The sequence below is a fragment of the Danio rerio genome, chromosome 5, assembly GCF_052040795.2.
Source record: "Danio rerio strain M-AB ecotype USA chromosome 5, GRCz13ab, whole genome shotgun sequence".
In the NCBI taxonomy this organism is placed as follows: domain Eukaryota; kingdom Metazoa; phylum Chordata; class Actinopteri; order Cypriniformes; family Danionidae; genus Danio; species Danio rerio.
Genome location: NC_141025.1, coordinates 16,249,983 through 16,268,487, shown reverse-complemented (window position 1 = coordinate 16,268,487; position 18,505 = coordinate 16,249,983). Strand labels below are relative to the sequence as shown.

Genomic DNA, 18,505 nt, shown 5'->3' with positions numbered 1-18,505 from the left:
ATGATAGTGCTAACTACTGAGGCACCGTGTCACCCCTATCATTACTTAATATTATACAATATTAATATTATACAATTATGCAATAATTTGAGCCATAAAGTGTGACTCATTAGATACCAACATAAGACATCATTTTGAAGTCATATGAAGTCTGTGTGTGTACAATTGATTGCCACTTGTTTTATTTTAGTTTTTTTTTTTTTTTTTTTTTTTTGTTTACAGGGTCAATGCACATTAATAAACATTACTGTAAAATGTGCCAGAATTAGCCAAAAATGGCTATTTTTCATCCGTAGACCCCTTACAGAATGTTAAAAAGTCACACCTAAAATAGAAGCACAACATTAATCAATAAATACACTTTTATATTCGTCTTGCCATTTTCATAAGCTCTGTGATAAATTTCATAAATGTCATTTCTGTCCCTCTTTGTCTGTCCTAGCATGAGTTTGTTAGGAGAGATCGTCCTCTACGAGTCCTCATCGATCTTATCCAGAGGACGAAGGATGCAGTCCGAGAACTGGACAACCTGCAGTATCGTAAAATGAAAAAAATCCTCTACCAGGAGAAACACAACGGCCCAATGGGGGAGTCTCAGGAAGAGGAGGAGGTGGGTATAGAAAAATATTGAAAAAATGAAAGGCCCCAATGTGTGTGTTGTATATCTTCAAACAGTATGTACAGTGGAAGTCAGAATTATTAGCCCCCTTTGAATTTCTTTTTCTTTTTTAATAATTCCCAAGTTATGTTTAACAGAGCAAGGAAATTTTCACAGTATGTCTGATAATATTTTGATAATATCTTCTAGAGAAAGTCTTATTTGTTTTATTTCAGCTACAATAAAAGCATTTTACATTTTAAGGTCAAAATTATTAGCCCATTTAAGCTAAATTTATTTCAATAGTCTACAGAACAAAGCATTGTTATACAATACCTTGGCTAATTAACCTAACCTGCATAGTTAACTGAATTAACCTAGTAAGCCTTTAAAAGTCACTTTAAGCTGTATAGAAGTGTCTTGAAAAATAATTAGTTAAATATTATTTACTGTCATCATGGCAAAGAGAAAATGAATCATTTATTAGAAATGAGTTATTAAAACTATTATGTTTATAAATGTGCCGAAAACAATCTCTTCGTTAAACAGAAATTGCGGGAAAAAAATAAACAGGGGGGCTAATAATTCTGACTTCAACTGTATATTACATCAATGTATATTTGTTGGATAGAGCAGTGTTTCCCAACCCTGTTCCTGAAGGCACACCAACAGTACACATTTTCAAACTTTCCCTAACTAAACACACCAGCATTATCTCATCAGAGGATAAGAAGAGACTCCAAAACCTGAAGTTAATAGGTCAGATAAGGGAGACATCCAAAATATGTACTGTTGGTGTAATATTATTTCCAGTATGTAATTGAATTAAATTTCAGTTTTCAGAAAGAATGTGTGTGTGTCTCTGTTTCCTGTGCAGGATGGAGATCAGGCGGGCTGTAAGATGAACAGTTTGGGCAGTAACCATTCAATTCCCAGCACCTCAGTGAGCACCGGCAGTCAGAGCAGCAGCGTGAACAGCCTGCAGGAGGTGCCGGACGACTCCTGCTCTGAGCTGCACCACGACTACGACAGCACCCTCGAGTCTTCCACACAACACAAAAAGGTCCCAGACGCACAGCACATGGTCAGACTTCATTTATTTTCTTCATTTAAAGCAATATACTGCAGGGGAACAAGGTACAATAAAACTCATAGCCCACATAGAAATCTGATACATGTGGCAATATATGCAATTTTCATATGACATGCAAGTTCATGCAATGTCATATATATAGTTGCAGCATATATTTTGAAAAAATTGCAAAAATTTCTTACAGTTGAAGTCAAATTTATTAGCCAAAAAATGAATATTATTATTTTTTGTGTTGCTTAATGGAGATTTATTTTCAAAACATTTTAAACAGAATAGTTTTAATAACTCATTTCTTCTGGCTTTGCTATGATGACAGTATGTAATATTTTACTAGTCATTTTGCTATATACTAATAATCAACTTAATAATATTCAAGTGCAATGTTACGTCTTAGAATAGCATTGAATAAATTGCTATAACGTGCTTAGGGAGTGTTGGATGTAGACAAAATGTATGTTGGAAATATAAAACATCCTAACATTACATTCTAAAGAAGCAAAAACAAATCTTAAGAGATTTTGTTTGTGTTAGCTGTGGAAAGTGCTACATTTTTACTTATTTTTCTTAATTCTGTGAAATTAACCTTATTTTAGTCATAAAAATGTAAAATTAGAATTTTTAAGGATGAAGATTGAAACTTCAGCATCTACTGCTTGAAATTATATATGGCACTTTATGCTGACAAAAAAAATGCAAGCATCTTAGGGATCTAAATTGTCAGTACCAGTTTTTCACTAAAAATGCCTAGAATAACATTGAATTAGTTGATATAATTTGCTCAGGGAATGTTGGATGTAGACAATTTGTATTGGATGTATAAAACATCATAGCATTTATTTCTAAAGAAGAAAAAAACATTAACTGGAAAATCTTTTTCTTTAAATTCTGGAAAATTTTCTGTCTGTTCATATGTTTTTAGACCAAACAATATTTTAAATTGGACTTTTAATTGATACAGATTGAAACTTAAAAAATAAAATAAAATATATATATATATATATATATATATATATATATATATATATATATATATATATATATATATATATATATATATATATATATATATATATATATGTATATGTATATGTATATATATATATATATATATATATATATATATATATATATATATATATATATATATATATATATATATATATATGTATATATATATATATGTATATATATATATATGTATATATATATATATGTATATATATATATATGTATATATATATATGTATATACAAAATAGCTCTAGGTCTTTTAGGGTTAAGTTGGTTAATATTGTTAACTATAGTAGGCAAGTTATCGGATAACAGTGGTTTGTTTTGTAGCCAGTCGGAAAAATATATTTCTTAAGAGGGTGTATAATGTTGACCTTAAATTAGTAATATTGTCATTATTAATGTCACTACAGGAACTTTTTACACCTGACAGGAGATGATTTTTATCATATCAAATTTGTACACACTGAGTGTTGTGTTTGATTTCGTGTTTAGTCTGTAGATTTTAATTTGGCAATTTTATTTTGTTTGATTTTTTACATTTATCTATTTATTATTTTTCTTTTCTTTTTTTTTCAATTATTGTTTTAAGATTTACCTGTCTAGGGACTGCACAACATATCTTTCCTTTTTGAGGTTAATGTATTTTTGGTGGCCCTGTTAAATAAATTAATTAAATTCAGGTAATATTGATTTTTTTTTAATCTTTTATTCCAGACAAACTAAAAGAAATAAGACATTTTTTTCCTAAAGAACATAATATAATTGGAACTGCTGTGAAATTTTCCCTGCTCTGTTAAATATCATTTGGGAAATATTTGAAAATAAAATCTAAATTTCACAAGAGGGCTGATAATTTTGACTTCAACTGTATGTACATTTTTTTGAACCATTGGAATTACAAAAAATGCATACATGTTTAATTTTATTACTGTAACTATAATATTATGTGCTTTCATATATGATAATTATTTATAGAATATAATATACGGCTCAGGTAGATTGCTGGAAGTAATTTCTTTTTTTGTTGTCAGTCATATAATTATCATTAGAATGGCTTGTTACAATTTGATGGGCTTAACATCATCTTTCAGAGCACTACCAAATATATTTGATGTAATAGATTTACTGTTCTAAATGACCTGTCTTGCCCAAATATTGCATATTTGTCTATTATACAGTTTACAATGCAATAAGCATTGGTTACTGAGCATCATTTTTGAGTATGTGTAAAACTTTCCACAGACAAAATGACACTTTTTTTTTTTTACAATTGTCAGTGACATTTTATAAATTCCATCTTAAATAAAATAAATAGTACAAGAAGCCCTAAATCAAACAAAGTTATAAACATACACATGTAAGTTAATTCTCAACAAACCGATTTCCATTATTTACATTATTTACCTTATTTTTCCGCTGACGAGTGGGCGCAGCCATTTGAATCATTTTGGCTCAAGACTTCCTGTCTCATTCACTTCCATTCCTTTTTATATGTTAAAAAAAGCTTGTTATGCTGCTTAACATTGCAAACTGATATTTTCTCTATTATCTTAATCTACTTTGTCTGTATAGTCATGCAAACGCTTGCTTGTAGAGCAAGTAGTTTGACCATTTTCTGAAACGATCACAAAAACGAGCACACGTCCGCATTGAAGAATAAGGTCAATATTTAATAATATTTAATGATTGTGTTTAAAGTGAAACCAGAACAAACTTTTTACTTGCTTGATGTTATTGTATTATGTCACACTTTCATATCTATATATACATACATACATACATACATACATACATACATACATACATGCATACAGTTGAAACTAGAAGTTTACATACACTGTATAAAAAGGAACATAACCATTAAAAAAAAAAGTCAGATGTTAATGTGACAACTTTTTCTCTTTTAGGTAAGTTAGATTATCAAATTTGTTTCTGTTATGCTTAATAGCAGAATAATATGAGAGAAATTTTTTGAGAAATTATTATAACTTTTCTTGAAAGTCAAGTTTACATACAATAAGATTATTATGCCTCTAAAAAAAGCCCAGATGATGGTGTCAAGGTTTTTAAGTTTCTGATTGGCTAATTGACAACATTTGAGTTAATTGGAGGCACAACTGTAGAATAGTATTTAAGGAAAACCTCAAACACACTGCTTCCTTTTATGGCAACATGGGAAAATCAACAAGCCAGAATCAACAAAAAAGCCAGATTACAGTTTGCTAAATGACACTGGGGAAAATAATATATTTGGAGACATGTCCTGTGGTCTGATGGAACTAAGATTGAACTGTTTGGCCATAACAACGTTACATTTGGAGGACAAAGGGGAAAGCTTACAAGCCTAGGAACACCATACCATCTGTGAAGTAAGGGGGCAGCAGCATCATGTTGTGGGGCTGTTTTGCTGCTGGAGGGACTGGTCCACTTCACAGTATAGATGGCTTCATGAAGAAAGAACATTATGTAGAAATACTGAAGCAACATCTGAAGACATCTGCCAGGAAATTAAAACTTGGCCACAAATGGGTGTTCCAAACAGACCATGACCTTAAGCATAATGCCAAATTAGTTAAAATGTGCTTTAAGGACAACAGAGTGAATGTTTTGGAGTGGCCATCACAAAGCCCTGAACTCAATCCTATAGAAAATTTGTGGGCAGAGTTGAAAAAGCTTGTGCGAGCAAGACAGCCTACAAATCTGACTCAGTTACACCAGTTCTGTCAGGAGGAATGGGCCAAAATTCCTTCAAACTATTGTGAGAAGCTTGTGGAAGGATACCCAAAACACCAAAGTTATACAGTTTTAAAGCAAAGCTAGAAAATACCAAGGAAATGTTTGTAAACTTTTGACTGTCTAGAAATTAATTAAAAATTCCCAAAACAATTTCTCTCATTATTCTGGCATTGAGCAAATGTAAATGATTTAGGTAATGCTAACAAACCTAAAATAGTAAGCATTTAGTGTGATTTACCATCAGACATTTTTTCAAAAAATGGCTATGTTCCTTTTTTAGAGTATATGTAAACTTCCTGTTTCAACTGTATATTATCATAACATTTTTGGCAAAATTGTTGTAATGCTAGACTTTTTTTCTAATTGAAATTTAATTGAACTTTACATTTGCATTTTAATTTTGAATTGAATTTATTAATCTACCTTCTATTAATCTATTATTAATCTACTTTATTAATTACTCACATTTCTTGGAATATAAAAGAACCTTTGGTATAAGACACAGCTGCATGTTTAAAGATCATGCTACATTGAATGTTCTGCACATTCTCTAAAAGTATGTGATTCAGGAAGTTCACAAACGCACACCACATGATTGACACTTCCAGGAAATTGCGTAAGCATGCAAGAGAATTATGAATCGACTTTAGTGGAATTGAACAGCCCTTCAACAAGCAGTATATTTATTTTATTCACAGATAGTAGATGAAATGAATTTGAATGCTTCAGGTCGACAAACCTTGTGGGTCGATTAATAAAGATATTTTAAGAGCACTTTAGCATCGAACGGTCTCGTGTTGAAACATTTCAGCTGATGCTTCCGTTACAGGAAATATAAAACTCCTGCTGTGCTTTTAGTAACCAGCAAGTTGGATAAAAGCATCAGACAAATCACCTCCTTTGGACATGAAGGATTTGTCTGAATTCTGAGATGTTTTGAGATCATGGGCTTTGAAGTTTCTGTATTTCATATAGCAAAAATCATATGTGGATTAATGAAAAAGACAGAGGTTTGAAATGTGTTCTAAATGTACAATATCAAAATCCTCTCAAAATGATAAATTATTTAAAAAATATTTCAAATGCAGATTTATTTGTCTAATTAAAAAACAGATATCTGTCTGCTTGCTATTATAAGCTTCAGTTATTCAAAACATTAAGTGAAGCCATATTTTTTAATCAACAGACAGTTTAAGGATATTTGAGATTTATATGTTTGTTTTACAACCTAAAAATGGGGTTATAAAAATGTGTAATGTTTGAGAAAGTTACATTTAATGCTAATTTATTTAATATTTAAGACGGATATATGTTCTTTGTTCAAGTTAATCATAAAAGGCAGTGCAATACGAGGTTTTGTCCAGTGCAAATGTTAATTGGGTAAGAATATGACAGAAAGCAGCTGCTGTAAGTTCTGTCATTTCTTTCTAAAGAACTCTTTGGCTGAAATAATATGCTATTGGTTGCTGGGTTCATTAAAAAGCAATTTTTGATATTTAAGTTTTAATATTGTAGAATTTAGTTAGAATTTTAAGGCTTTAAATACACAAGAAAACAGATGCTTCAAGCGGAGTTTCACACTGTGAAAGTGAAATATTTATAGAATAGTTCACCCAGAAATTAATATTACAATATTACTTCACTATTTACTCTCCCTCATGTGGTTTAAAGCTTTTCGTTTCTTTTGAACACTAAAGAAGAATACTGGTTGATAGTACCTGTTGATTTCCATAGGAAAAAATACTATGAAAGGCAATGGGTGCCAGAAATCAGCATTCTTTAAAATGTCTTCTTTTGTGTTCACCAGAAGAAAGAACCTAGACAAAGGTTCTGAACAAGTGTAGGGTGAGTAAGTGATTATAGCTTTTATATATCTATATCTATTTAACAGGTTAATATATAGTGACTGTATATAAAAAAAAAAGTATTATAAAATATGGAATATATATATATAAAATATGGCAATTATTTTAAATATGATACAACTCCAACAATAGAAAGGTTAACATTTTCTCTCACCGAATGTCAGAGAATGCCTCTAAATCATGACTTTGACTTACTCTTTTGTAGAGTGAGATATTTATCAGCTCTGCTTTTGAACATGTAAGTAAAGACAAGTTCACTCAAAATTGGAAAGTCCTCAATTATTCACCCTTTACTGGTTTTAATCCTGTTTGAGTTTCTTTCTTCTGTTGAACACAATAGAAGATGTTTTGAAAAATGTCAAAAACATGTAACCATTGACTTCCACAGCATCTGTTTTTATTGTTATGGAAGTCAATGGTTACAGGTTTTCAGCATTCTTTAAAATGTCTTCTTTTGTGTTCAACTGAAGAAAGAACCTAGAGAAAGGTTCTGAACAAGTGAATGGTGAGTAAATAATACACCTCTTTTTTTGGTGGGGTGGGGTGGGGAGGACTGGGGGACTATCCCTTTTACGGTTTCATATATTGTGACACGTTAAAAAGGTTTCACATTTAAAATATAGAAATTAAAGTGTGCCAAAATTTCAACAATAAAAAGATTAACATTGTCTCTCACTTAATGTTATTAAATGCGTTTAAATCATCACTTTGACAAACTCTTTTGTAGAGTGAGATATTTATCAGCTCTGCTTTTGAACATGTAAATGAAGGAATAGTTCACTTAACAATGAAAATTCTGTCCTCAAGTATTCACCCTTTACTTGTTTCAATCCTGTTTGAGTTTCTTTCTTCTGAACACAAAAGATAATATTTTTTAAAAATGTCAAAAACATGTAGCCATTGACCAGCATCTGTTTTTCCTGGTATGGAAGTCAATGGTTACAGGTTTTCAGCATTCTTCAGAATATTTTCTTTCATGTTCAACAGAAGAAAGAAACTTATAAAGGTTTGTAATCACTTGAGAATGAGTAAATAATAGTGAGCTAATTTACATTTTAGTTTGAACTATCCCTATAAGTTGAGTTATAAAATACGACCATGGGAAAACTCAATCTTAACTAAAACTGGAAATAATTCCAAGGTAATTCCAAAATCCATAAATGTGTTTTGACACACTGCATGCTACATTATATTACAAAAAGATTTAACTAGTTCCTTAAAATATTATTACACTATGACCCCAAAATGACTGATGTTTTGTTTCTTCAGGATCATCAATACATCCGTGACGACATTCCTCATCGGGACCACCGGTCGGACCTTCGACCGTCCTCGTCTGAGCGAGCTCAAGCTCACAACTATAAAAACCGTGAGCGCTTCGCCACCATCAAGTCAGCCTCTCTGGTGAGCAAAAACAATGACATCATCCTTACTCCTTCTCCTTGTCATCCCCCCTCCTTTCTTTCTTTCTTTCCTTTCTTTCATCCTTTGCTTTAATACACTCTACGGTCATTTCTCTCTCTCTTTCCCTCTCAGTGGTCTTTCTCCTCCTGTTTAACCCTCTCTTTATTCGAGAGGCAAAAGAAAAAAGCTCCTACTTTTCTCTCTTTCACGTCTGTTGTCAAGGCAACGTGATTCAGTCAATAGCCAGCTGCACTCCTTGCACGAGTCATTGGTGTTGTTGTCTACTATTAGTTAATACGATGTGATCCAACACAAAAGGGTTTTCTCTATTCAACTGGGTTTTAGGATAAGAAAATCTACTTTTTTATATAAAGCATGAGGTTAGTGTCAGATATGTGCTACAAATAAAGAATGTGCGATGCAATTAAGCAGGGGGAAATAATCTATTGTGACGCAACCACCCTAATTGAGGAATATATGGAGATCACGGGCAGGCAGCGCAAGTCGATGGCAGTATGCTTGGTTTAGATGATGATGTCACCTGTTTTGGCTGTGCTTTGCTGGAGTTTGAGCGCCCTCTTGGGGCAGACATGCGCAGTGGACGTTGTCTGATACTACAGACACTCATCTATCATTTCAGAGGATCACAAAGGAGTTTAGCTGTAGTGGGTTTATTTGTATGGTGTATGCACCATACTGCTATGTTTTTTTTTATCAACTCAAGCATGCACTTTTTATTTATTGATATGTTTTTTTAAATAGTTGTGTCAAATGAGACAAGGTTATGCAGGGAAAGACAGTCTTTGTTTTTCATATGAAAAAGCGTTACGGAGAGATGAGGTGCAGAAAGTGAGATGGGAAAGATGAGATGGAAGGGAATTTGTGAAACTGACAAAAGTGAGTGTATTGGGAGACTGTATAGGAATGAAAAAGGGAAGATGAGAATGTCTGGGATGCTTAAGAATGACCATTTACTACTATAAGTGATGTAATGTAGAGTTTTTTAGACTAGACCCCAAATGACGTCATTCTATTGTGACACTTTTGTTCTTTCCTTTTTTTTTCCAACTGTTATTTATTTAGTCATCCCTTATCACAGTTTAGAGTCCTACCAGCAGTGTTTATATGGACCTTAAAAGAATAATTGACACATTTTACGCTTAGTCATTTTTCAATTCACCCTGACGTTCTAGTTCTTTCTACCCATTTTTTTCTGGACAGCGAGAGGATGAGAGTAAAAGATAATAATATGGTGCATGCTTTGTGTGCAGGGATGAGGTCTCTTAATAAAACTGTTTAGAACAGGGTTAGTAACTGTACTGTGGTGTTAGTAAGCTAACAGTAATATGGAGTGGGTTTTGAACAGCCGCTGTAGAAAAATTACAAAACGGGAGGGAGATGGGTCTAAAATATGGCAGGGAAAAATGAAAGTGTTCACTGGTATGCTATAGTATATAGCCTTTCGAAATTCAATCAGAACCATCGCCTTAAGACAGAAAATAAGGGATTCGGTCGTAATTCGATCGTATTCGGTCGGAAATTTGGATTCGGTCGTGCCTTGCTACTTTTTTAGAGCAATTTTAGAGCTCTCGGATGCATTCATTGTCAAAAGCAAAACGATTGGTCATTGCATAAAACTGAGCATTATTTACAACCTTATAACTTTTAATCCACAGCATCAGCAAGCAGTATTGAAGGTTATAATGGTCTAAATAATGTTGGTTTTCTTGCATAGACTTACTTTCATGCCTGCACATGCTCTTTCTGACACTGAAAGATTCACAAGTCAAAAACCTAAATTTCTTAATCACCAAGGATCAAGGTTTTATCTATAAAAAAATATATATATATATTTTGGATTAACAGTGAATCTTAGGCAAAATACAGAATAGAATACGTTATCTAGAGTTTACACTGTTAACAAACCCAAACAAACTAGTCCCAACTAGGGGATTGTGGTCACAACTTGGGAATAACTAAATACGATTAAAACCTTTGATAAACAAAAGCCCGAAAGTGAGAGGGAAAAAATGATAAATTAAGTGAATAAATAAAAATCAGTCCTCATAACCCATCAAATTTACACTGTTATATTATTTCTCACTTATTGTAATTGTTGATCATTGACATTTTTTTTTAATAATATACAAGTATACTTTGTCCATCTGCTCACATATATATATATATATATATTTATATATATATATATATATATATATATATATATATATATATATATATATAAATGTTTTTTTTTCCTAAAGCAGCCACTCTGGCTAATTCTACTACCCACCGCTGAAAGGAAGTAGCTGATTTCCAACTCCTAAGAATTATTAGCCTGTCAATAAGTAAGCTGCTTTGAACCCAAGCTAAAAATCTTTTCTTGATTCTACTGCAAGTAAATGATCGCTTGCATCTTGCTTCGCATCAGGGTTAATAAATGTTTAATTTAACTTTTTTTCTTTTTCAGTCTTCAGTCTCTATTATTATTTATTATTTTAACAGAGCTACTGAAATATTGTTGATCTCCATTAGTCTCAACTCTATGCTAATTTAAATGTACATTTAAAGTTTATCTATCGATATGTGCATGCATGTTTGTGTCTGTCCATATATATATATATATATATATATATATATATATATATATATATATATATATATATATATATATATATATATATATATATATATATATATATATATATATATATATACTGTATATATATATTGACACACTGCCTCCTAAACTTTTTTGTCAAAATTTTTTTGTGTGATTTTTGCATGCAAAAATAAATAAATAAAAAAACGGGGTTCAGAGCCACCAGTAAAGGCAAAATACAGAAAGCCATCACTTGAGCCTTCAGCACAGATCACTGACAAACACAGTGCATAATATAAAGACAGAATGTGGCGAACAGTTGAAACCCCTATGTTGAATCCGGTGACTGGCACACAGACTGCTGCTGTTTGGTGTGTGTACATACCTTTGACGTACTGCCAGTCTTTGTTTAGTATTTACAATATTTTCATGTGTGAAATTTCATAAGCAGTGTATCAAAAATACACAGATTTCTTCAAATATAATTGCTTAATTTATTTTGGGATAATCCAGCTCAGCTCTTTCATAAGGAGGCCTTTCCTTCCTTTCTGTACTTTTCCATTTTCTTTTTTTTTAATGTTTTATTTATACATTGTAAAACACATTACAAAAAGATACAACATAAAGGACAACAAAAAAAGTAACAATTAAGCCAATACACTGAGTATTATGAGCAAAAAACAAACAAAATACACTAGTGCTGTTTTACAAGCTGAAGAGTTTGGACATGCTTGTGAAGGGTTCCCACAGTTTTATGAAAACAGTTCTAGGTCGGTGAAGAGAGTACCTAATTTTCTCTAGTTTTATAAAATAAAGAGTATTTCTTATCCAACAAGTGTAAGAAGAAGGGTGAAGGCTCTTCCAGTTCAGAAGAATTAACCGCCTAGCCAGAAAGGTTGTGTGGCCAGGTGGGAGAACACCAAATAAACCAATAATTGGGCAAGGTGGAATATCAACAGTGGTAATAGTAGCCAACGAGAGGAAATTTTGCCTCCAAAAAAAAAGCAGGGAAGGGCAGGACCAAAACAATTAGAGTAGCTGAATCAGAATGACACGAAAATGAGGATGAATTAACCCTGTTCAAGACCGATTTGAATAAAAATATCACGCTTTCACGGTATCACAGTATTGTGATTACTGCTCTAAAATATATTCTTTTTAAATGTCTATGTAAAAAAACAAAAAAATTCCCCTTTGAAAACAATATATTCATAAAAGAAAAATGTATCATATTTTGGAGCAGTAAACATGTCAGGCTGAATAATTAAAATGAGTCATTGACTTCTGCTGATTTCATTAGTTTCAAAAACACTGATTTCTTTACAATTTAAAATGGCATCTTTGGATATCTTTTATGCTAGAGATACCGTAGTCCTAAAAAAATGTGAATAAAAATCTTACACTTGCATTAGGAATGGTATTGCTGAACATTTTGGCGGTTTTAAAACCTTGACTTTTCCAAACTGCAGTATACCTTGAAAACGGATATCGTCCCATGCCTAGTCCTCGTTAATGTCAATTTCAATGTCTCATGTATCAACGCTGCGTACGCACAAAAACTGTGTACGCCAGGTTTCACGCTCAGAATCGCTCACGTTTGTATTTACTAACGATGAACTGAACGTGGGAATGTGCGCAGCTCCACGCCAGCTTTATGGCTGGCGTGCGCACATTTTTTGTGCGTATCTGTTTTATTTATCAGATACATTTCCATTCAATAAATGTGCAAATAAAATATGATGCACAAACTTATTAGTGATTCCTACTTGTCTTTCTCGTGATAAATAGTAGGCAAAATCTGATATGTAGCAGGGGGGAAAAAGAAGAATGAGTTCATCAGACGCTGGATTCGAACCGAGTTCATGCTCAAACGTGTCAAAACATGTTCACATGCGTCTTACGAGCTGCACCACTGAGACTGTTAAGAGTACTGCAACATTTTACACTTATAAATATTATACGCACTATTATTATTATTATTATTATTATTATTATTATATGCACTATTTCTTTTTTTAATTACCTCAGTGCGATGTTCAGACCCAACTGTGTTAACCGCATCAGCTAAACTCTCCCACTCTATTTTTTCTTTTGTTGTTAATTCCGGAGGACAAACTTGCAAATAACACCACTTTTCTCCGGTCTACCTCCGAAAGCAGCACCTCCAATTCACATCTGTTCAAAGTTTCTCTTTTTGCTTGCTTTTGCCGTTGCTTTTTCGTTGGGTTTTGTCAAAGTAGAGTCATTAGCATATTTATACGGGGGAGGAGGCAGGGAGGGGTTTTGTGCTCGTGCATGTTGCGCTCAGTTTCACGTTCATTGGGATGTACAAAAGAATATGCGTGGGATTCGGCGTATACAATGTTTTAGTATGATTTCCACGCAAGTCTTCGTACATAAGGCCCCTGATGATCTGTAAGCTGTCGGAAGAAAATTGCAAATTAACAATTATATTAAAAAAATTTAGAAATGGAAAATTTTGCATAGGCACCTATGCCCTGTATGTTGTCCATATCTAAAGCAAGAGGTGCATTTAAAAAGTTTACTTTTTTTCTGTGCACGAAAGCTCAAATTTGTAAATATCCGAAGAAATGAGCTTTAGGGACTTTAAATTGAGTGGTCAACTGACCAAATAAGGCAAAAATTAATGTAAAGATCACCAAAAGAAGCCAATCCAAGGTCTCTCCATAAGGCATAAGCACTGTCCAAGATAGAAGGGTATTTTTTTCTGTTTTGAAGAAGACAGAGGAGAACAAAGCATCACTGCTTGAATTAACTCTAAAATGTTTTGCTTTTTTTTTGGGGATGGATTAATTGACAGGACTTATGTGCAAGGGTTGTGAATGTGATACATTTTTAGGATATTAATATGGAAAAAATAGAATATATATAAGATAAGAAAATTCTGGATTTCAGTGTGCAAATACCTTCACGTGGAAGTGTTTCATTTACTCCTTCCAGTTCTTCTGTTGCCATCAGGACTAGCATGCCCCTTAGGTCGGGCTGATAGGGGCATATGGGCAGAAAGCAATTGGATTGGTGACTGCGGGTTACAGTGGGGCTACTGATTCAGGGAGATTAAGAAATTTCCCCCTTTAACAGGCGTCTCATGTGACTGGCCTACTAAACGCTGCTTACCCCGCGTGCAGGGCCAGGCCTCTCTGAAGACCTCTTTCATTCGCAGCGCACCTGCGAGGAGAGAGGAGAAGCAGTGTTCGTCCTCTCTCTTTATCCGCATCCCTCTCTTGCTCGCCCGCTCTTTCTCTCCCGGTGATTTTTGAGCGAGTGCTTTTGGAGGATGTAGTGCAGGCGACTCTCAATGTTCTCGCGGGTGGTTTATTTCGCCAACATGTTTGGCTTGAGGAGTTCAGGTGGGAGTTACGAGAAACTCAACGAACAGTTTGATCTGGACACGCCCTTCTTTCAGGTTTGTTTGGCAGGGGGGCAAAGGGAATGCTGGGCTTTTGTTTTGTTTTGTTCATTTATATATTAAGTGATATCAGTAACATTCGAGATCTGGAAGATGCTCAGTGGACATTTTGTGACGTGTAATATTCACAATTGGAACTTTTTTAGGGTAATATTTTAGTGGATTTCACTGTTAACCAGTGGCTTATTGTCTGTCTATTTTTAAGATGGTGGCTGTTTATCAGTACTTATAAAGTACATATTCTGCATGATATTATTATTACAGTACATTTATAATCCTACCCGATTACTAACTGAACCCAAGCTAAAAATCTTTTCTTAAAATTCTACTGAAAGTAAATGGTCGCTTACATCCTGCATAGCATCAGGGTAAATAAATGAATAGTATTTTTTCCCAGTGTACATTTCTGATAATACTAACTAATTATTTGAACAGAGCTACTAAAATATTAGTCCCCACTCCGCTATGAAACACATATTTAATGTCTATCTATATACTGGACTGTGCAAAGGTCTTAGGCCCCAGTTACATTTGTTGTTTTAGTGAGGGTATAAGGACATTATATGTTACTTTTCATAGTCTTTATCAAAATACAATCAGAAAATACAGGTTCTAGTTGGATTCTTTGGGTCTTGTTTAAGATATATGAAGGAAGATAGAAGAATGAATGAAAAATGCTGGAGTTTCTGTTTTGGTTTGATGGAGCTCTTGTCGATATTGCCTGAGTTGATGGGGTTGTGAATGCTAAAAAGTACAAACAGATTTGTTCTTTTGTCCGGTAATTCCTACTGACAATAGCTATGTTTCCATCCAACTATTGTTATGCACATTTTGGATATGTGCATAAAAAATCAGTTGATGGAAACGCCAAGATGCGCATCAATTTTGAAAATGTGCATAAAAAAAGTATGCGCATAACTGAGTAGGATAAACTTTTTTTTTTTTATAAGATGCGCATAAACTACGATGGAAACACTTTTACCGAACAAATTCCAGTCATGTATTTTGTATATAAACTTATCTCGTGGTGATAAAAATGTGTGTGAATGGTTAAACTAGCAGGCTGAGCAGACTGTAAAACATCTGAAATGTTGTTTTGGTCGTTCTAAAACGCCTTAATCATTTCAGTATTAGTGTTAATATATTATCAACGACCTCCAGAATCAAGAACGTCTGTGCTCCGCGTCTCATGCCTTCAAACACCACCATGCGTTCACTGTGAGTCAGGATTGCGTTCTCAGTCGCCGTTCATTTATTAAATAAAGAAAAGATTCATGCAGCGTCTGCAAATTCCATTTTTACTGTAGATATTTGCCGCCAGATAATCAAGAAGTGATGATTTTGTTAGCTTTCAGTCGTTGGATGGAACTGCTGCTTTATTCGCACGTCTTTTATGCGATAACCTAGTTTTGAACATAAAGTTAATTTACATTCTTGGATGGAAACATAGCTAGAGATAATGATCCCAAACACACTGCTAATGTAATGAAATCCTACCCAATACCTAAACCCAACTACTACCTTAATAATAATTAATAAGCAGCAAATTAATAGTTTATTGAGCTAAAGTTCATGTTTTCTTAATAGAGTTGTTACTTTTAAAAGAAAGTATCACTTTTTGTCACATTTAAATATTGCGCAAAATAAATTGAGATGTGTATTTTAGTCTTCCAAAATTATTTTTAGACCGTAATAATGCTGTTTTTGATATTTTAATGTGCATGTTGATATAAGAACTTCATCAAAATTTCATATCTGCTTATTTTATTCTTCAATGAAAATTAAAAAATTTTATTTTGCCCAATAGGTCACCTCTTTTAATGAATAATATTAAATGTTCAACTTGCCTAAAATAGGGTTCAAGATCTTCAAGTTTCCCCATCTGGCTTGATGAGAGTGCTTTAAAGCCATTTCCACAATAAAATATGCAAATAGATATTAAAAAAAAAGTATATGATTTTTTTCAACTGGAGACATGTCTTTAACCTGATGCCTAAATTTGGATGATGTTACATTTTTTATTTTTTTTACTATTGATGTTGTTCAGTTCTTCACAATTCCTGTTTTGTGAAAACATTCTCACAATAAAATATGCCAGGAGGGATTTAAAATGAAAAAAAATAATAATAATAATAATAAATTGTAAAATACATTTAACCTGATTGGCACCATTTAAATGATCTGTGATGGTCTTTTTGTTTTATTTCTGGGAATATTGCATTTCTCTTCAAAGATATTCACAGTCCCTGCCTATTTTGTGGGGTCATTTTAGAAACATTCCCACAGTGATTAATGTGGATTAAAAATTAAGACAAGAAAAAAAGGGTAGTTTAATTAATTTATTAACTAGTTGAAAACTTTGTTTAAACAACGTTGCTTGTCATCATTTACCTGTTTGTTGTTCCCAAGAACATTGAGGTGCTTATACAGAAAACAAAATTCACGTAAATATCACATTACATATCTCTTAAGTTCCATTTTTCCTTTTTTTCGTCTAGGTTACACGTCAGATCCATGAACATGAGCAGGAAAATGAGCTCCGAGAGCAGATGTCGGGCTATAAACGCATGCGACGGCAACACCAGAAGCAGCTGATCGCTTTGGAGAACAAGCTGAAGGCAGAAATGGACGAACACAGACTGAAACTTCAGAAAGAACTGGAAACCCACGCCAATAATGCCTTCATCGAGCTGGAGAAACTCGCCAAGAAGCATGCCATCCAAACAGACAAAGAAGTGGGTGATCCTTCTTTATTCTCCTGCTCAAACTCGACATTTCATACTGTAGTTGCTTACAGTCAAATGCAGGGTTTGTTCAAATTAGTATAATGTTGACTAGTGATTGATTAATATTATTCATGAGTATTTTGGAAGTTGTATTATTTGAACAATTTAATGTTCAATTCTGTATTGTCAATATTTAAAAACTTAATTGGTTCAAATGTTCAAGTAAATCACGTGACATTCTAGGTTTATATTATGCTGTATATTGCATGTTAAATATGTGAATAGCCAAGGGATGTGCACTAATTATTCATGCAGCATATGTTGATGAGTATGTTAATGAGACTGGATATTCTTGATTTATACTTGGTTTAACAGGGGATGTATTAAAAGTTTCAATGCAACTGCAATACTGATAATGATGCATTTTGTTTAGATGAAAACTCTGTCAGCTGATGAGAAGAAGTTTCAGCAGCAGATCGTGGCCCAACAGAAGAAAGAGCTCACCACCTTCCTCGACACCCAGAAGAAGCAGTACAAGCTGTGCAAGGAGAAAATCAAAGAGGTGCTTTTTTAGTTCATATAATTTAACATGAGACTTAAGCCCCTTTTCCACTATAGAGCCAAACAGTTCTATGTGCTTAACCAGTCCATTTCGTGCCGATCTGATTCAGTCAGCACAGAATCAGTTTTTACTTTTCACTGTGGTGCTGATAACTGAACTCTTTGGAATGCAATACAAATGCGTCAGTTGTTGCCTTGGTAACATAAGTGTGATGTAAATAGCAGTATGGATGGTTTTTGGGAATCCTTTTTTCTGATATTTACTTTGTTGAAAATCAATCAATTAGTTATAAGCGCACTTCTGCCTAGCCAGTTTTGGAAACACTGGCGATGAACAGTATGGTGAGGTCTTGAGCACGCGCTCTAGAATTCCGGGCATAGAATGGTTTGTGGTCATGCCTTGCCATTCCAGGCTTATGTGGAAATGTAACTGGAACCGCACTTGACTTTTCTAAGAGCAGTTTGGCACAATAGGGG

General features: G+C 33.4%; 1 protein-coding gene and 1 long non-coding RNA gene across 15 annotated transcripts in view; one reads left to right on the top strand and one right to left on the bottom strand.

The window, feature by feature from the left end:
* taok3a (TAO kinase 3a) overlaps positions 1 to 18,505 on the top strand; it is a 135,523-nt gene that overhangs the window by 99,598 nt on the left and 17,420 nt on the right. For 7 of the 14 annotated variants that reach the window (XR_015491029.1, XR_015491028.1, XR_015491027.1 and 4 more), the window contains exons 11-15: positions 443 to 610; positions 1,476 to 1,661; positions 8,575 to 8,709; positions 17,240 to 17,476; positions 17,901 to 18,029. Coding sequence is in view for 8 of the 14 variants with exons in the window: in XM_087253305.1 (XP_087109431.1) it covers positions 443 to 610; positions 1,476 to 1,661; positions 8,575 to 8,709; positions 17,240 to 17,476; positions 17,901 to 18,029 (855 nt within the window). In the remaining 6 variants the exon portion in view is untranslated. Of the gene's footprint in view, positions 1 to 442; positions 611 to 1,475; positions 1,683 to 8,574; positions 8,710 to 17,239; positions 17,477 to 17,900; positions 18,030 to 18,505 lie in introns of all 14 variants that reach the window. The other 7 variants (XR_015491025.1, XR_015491024.1, XR_015491026.1 and 4 more) reach the window with 1 other exon arrangement.
* On the bottom strand, positions 11,467 to 16,681 carry LOC147843896 (uncharacterized). Its single transcript, XR_015491036.1, has 3 exons — positions 14,104 to 16,681; positions 13,316 to 14,039; positions 11,467 to 13,275 (listed from the first exon to the last, which is right to left on the bottom strand). It is a non-coding gene; the product is annotated as an uncharacterized LOC147843896 (long non-coding RNA).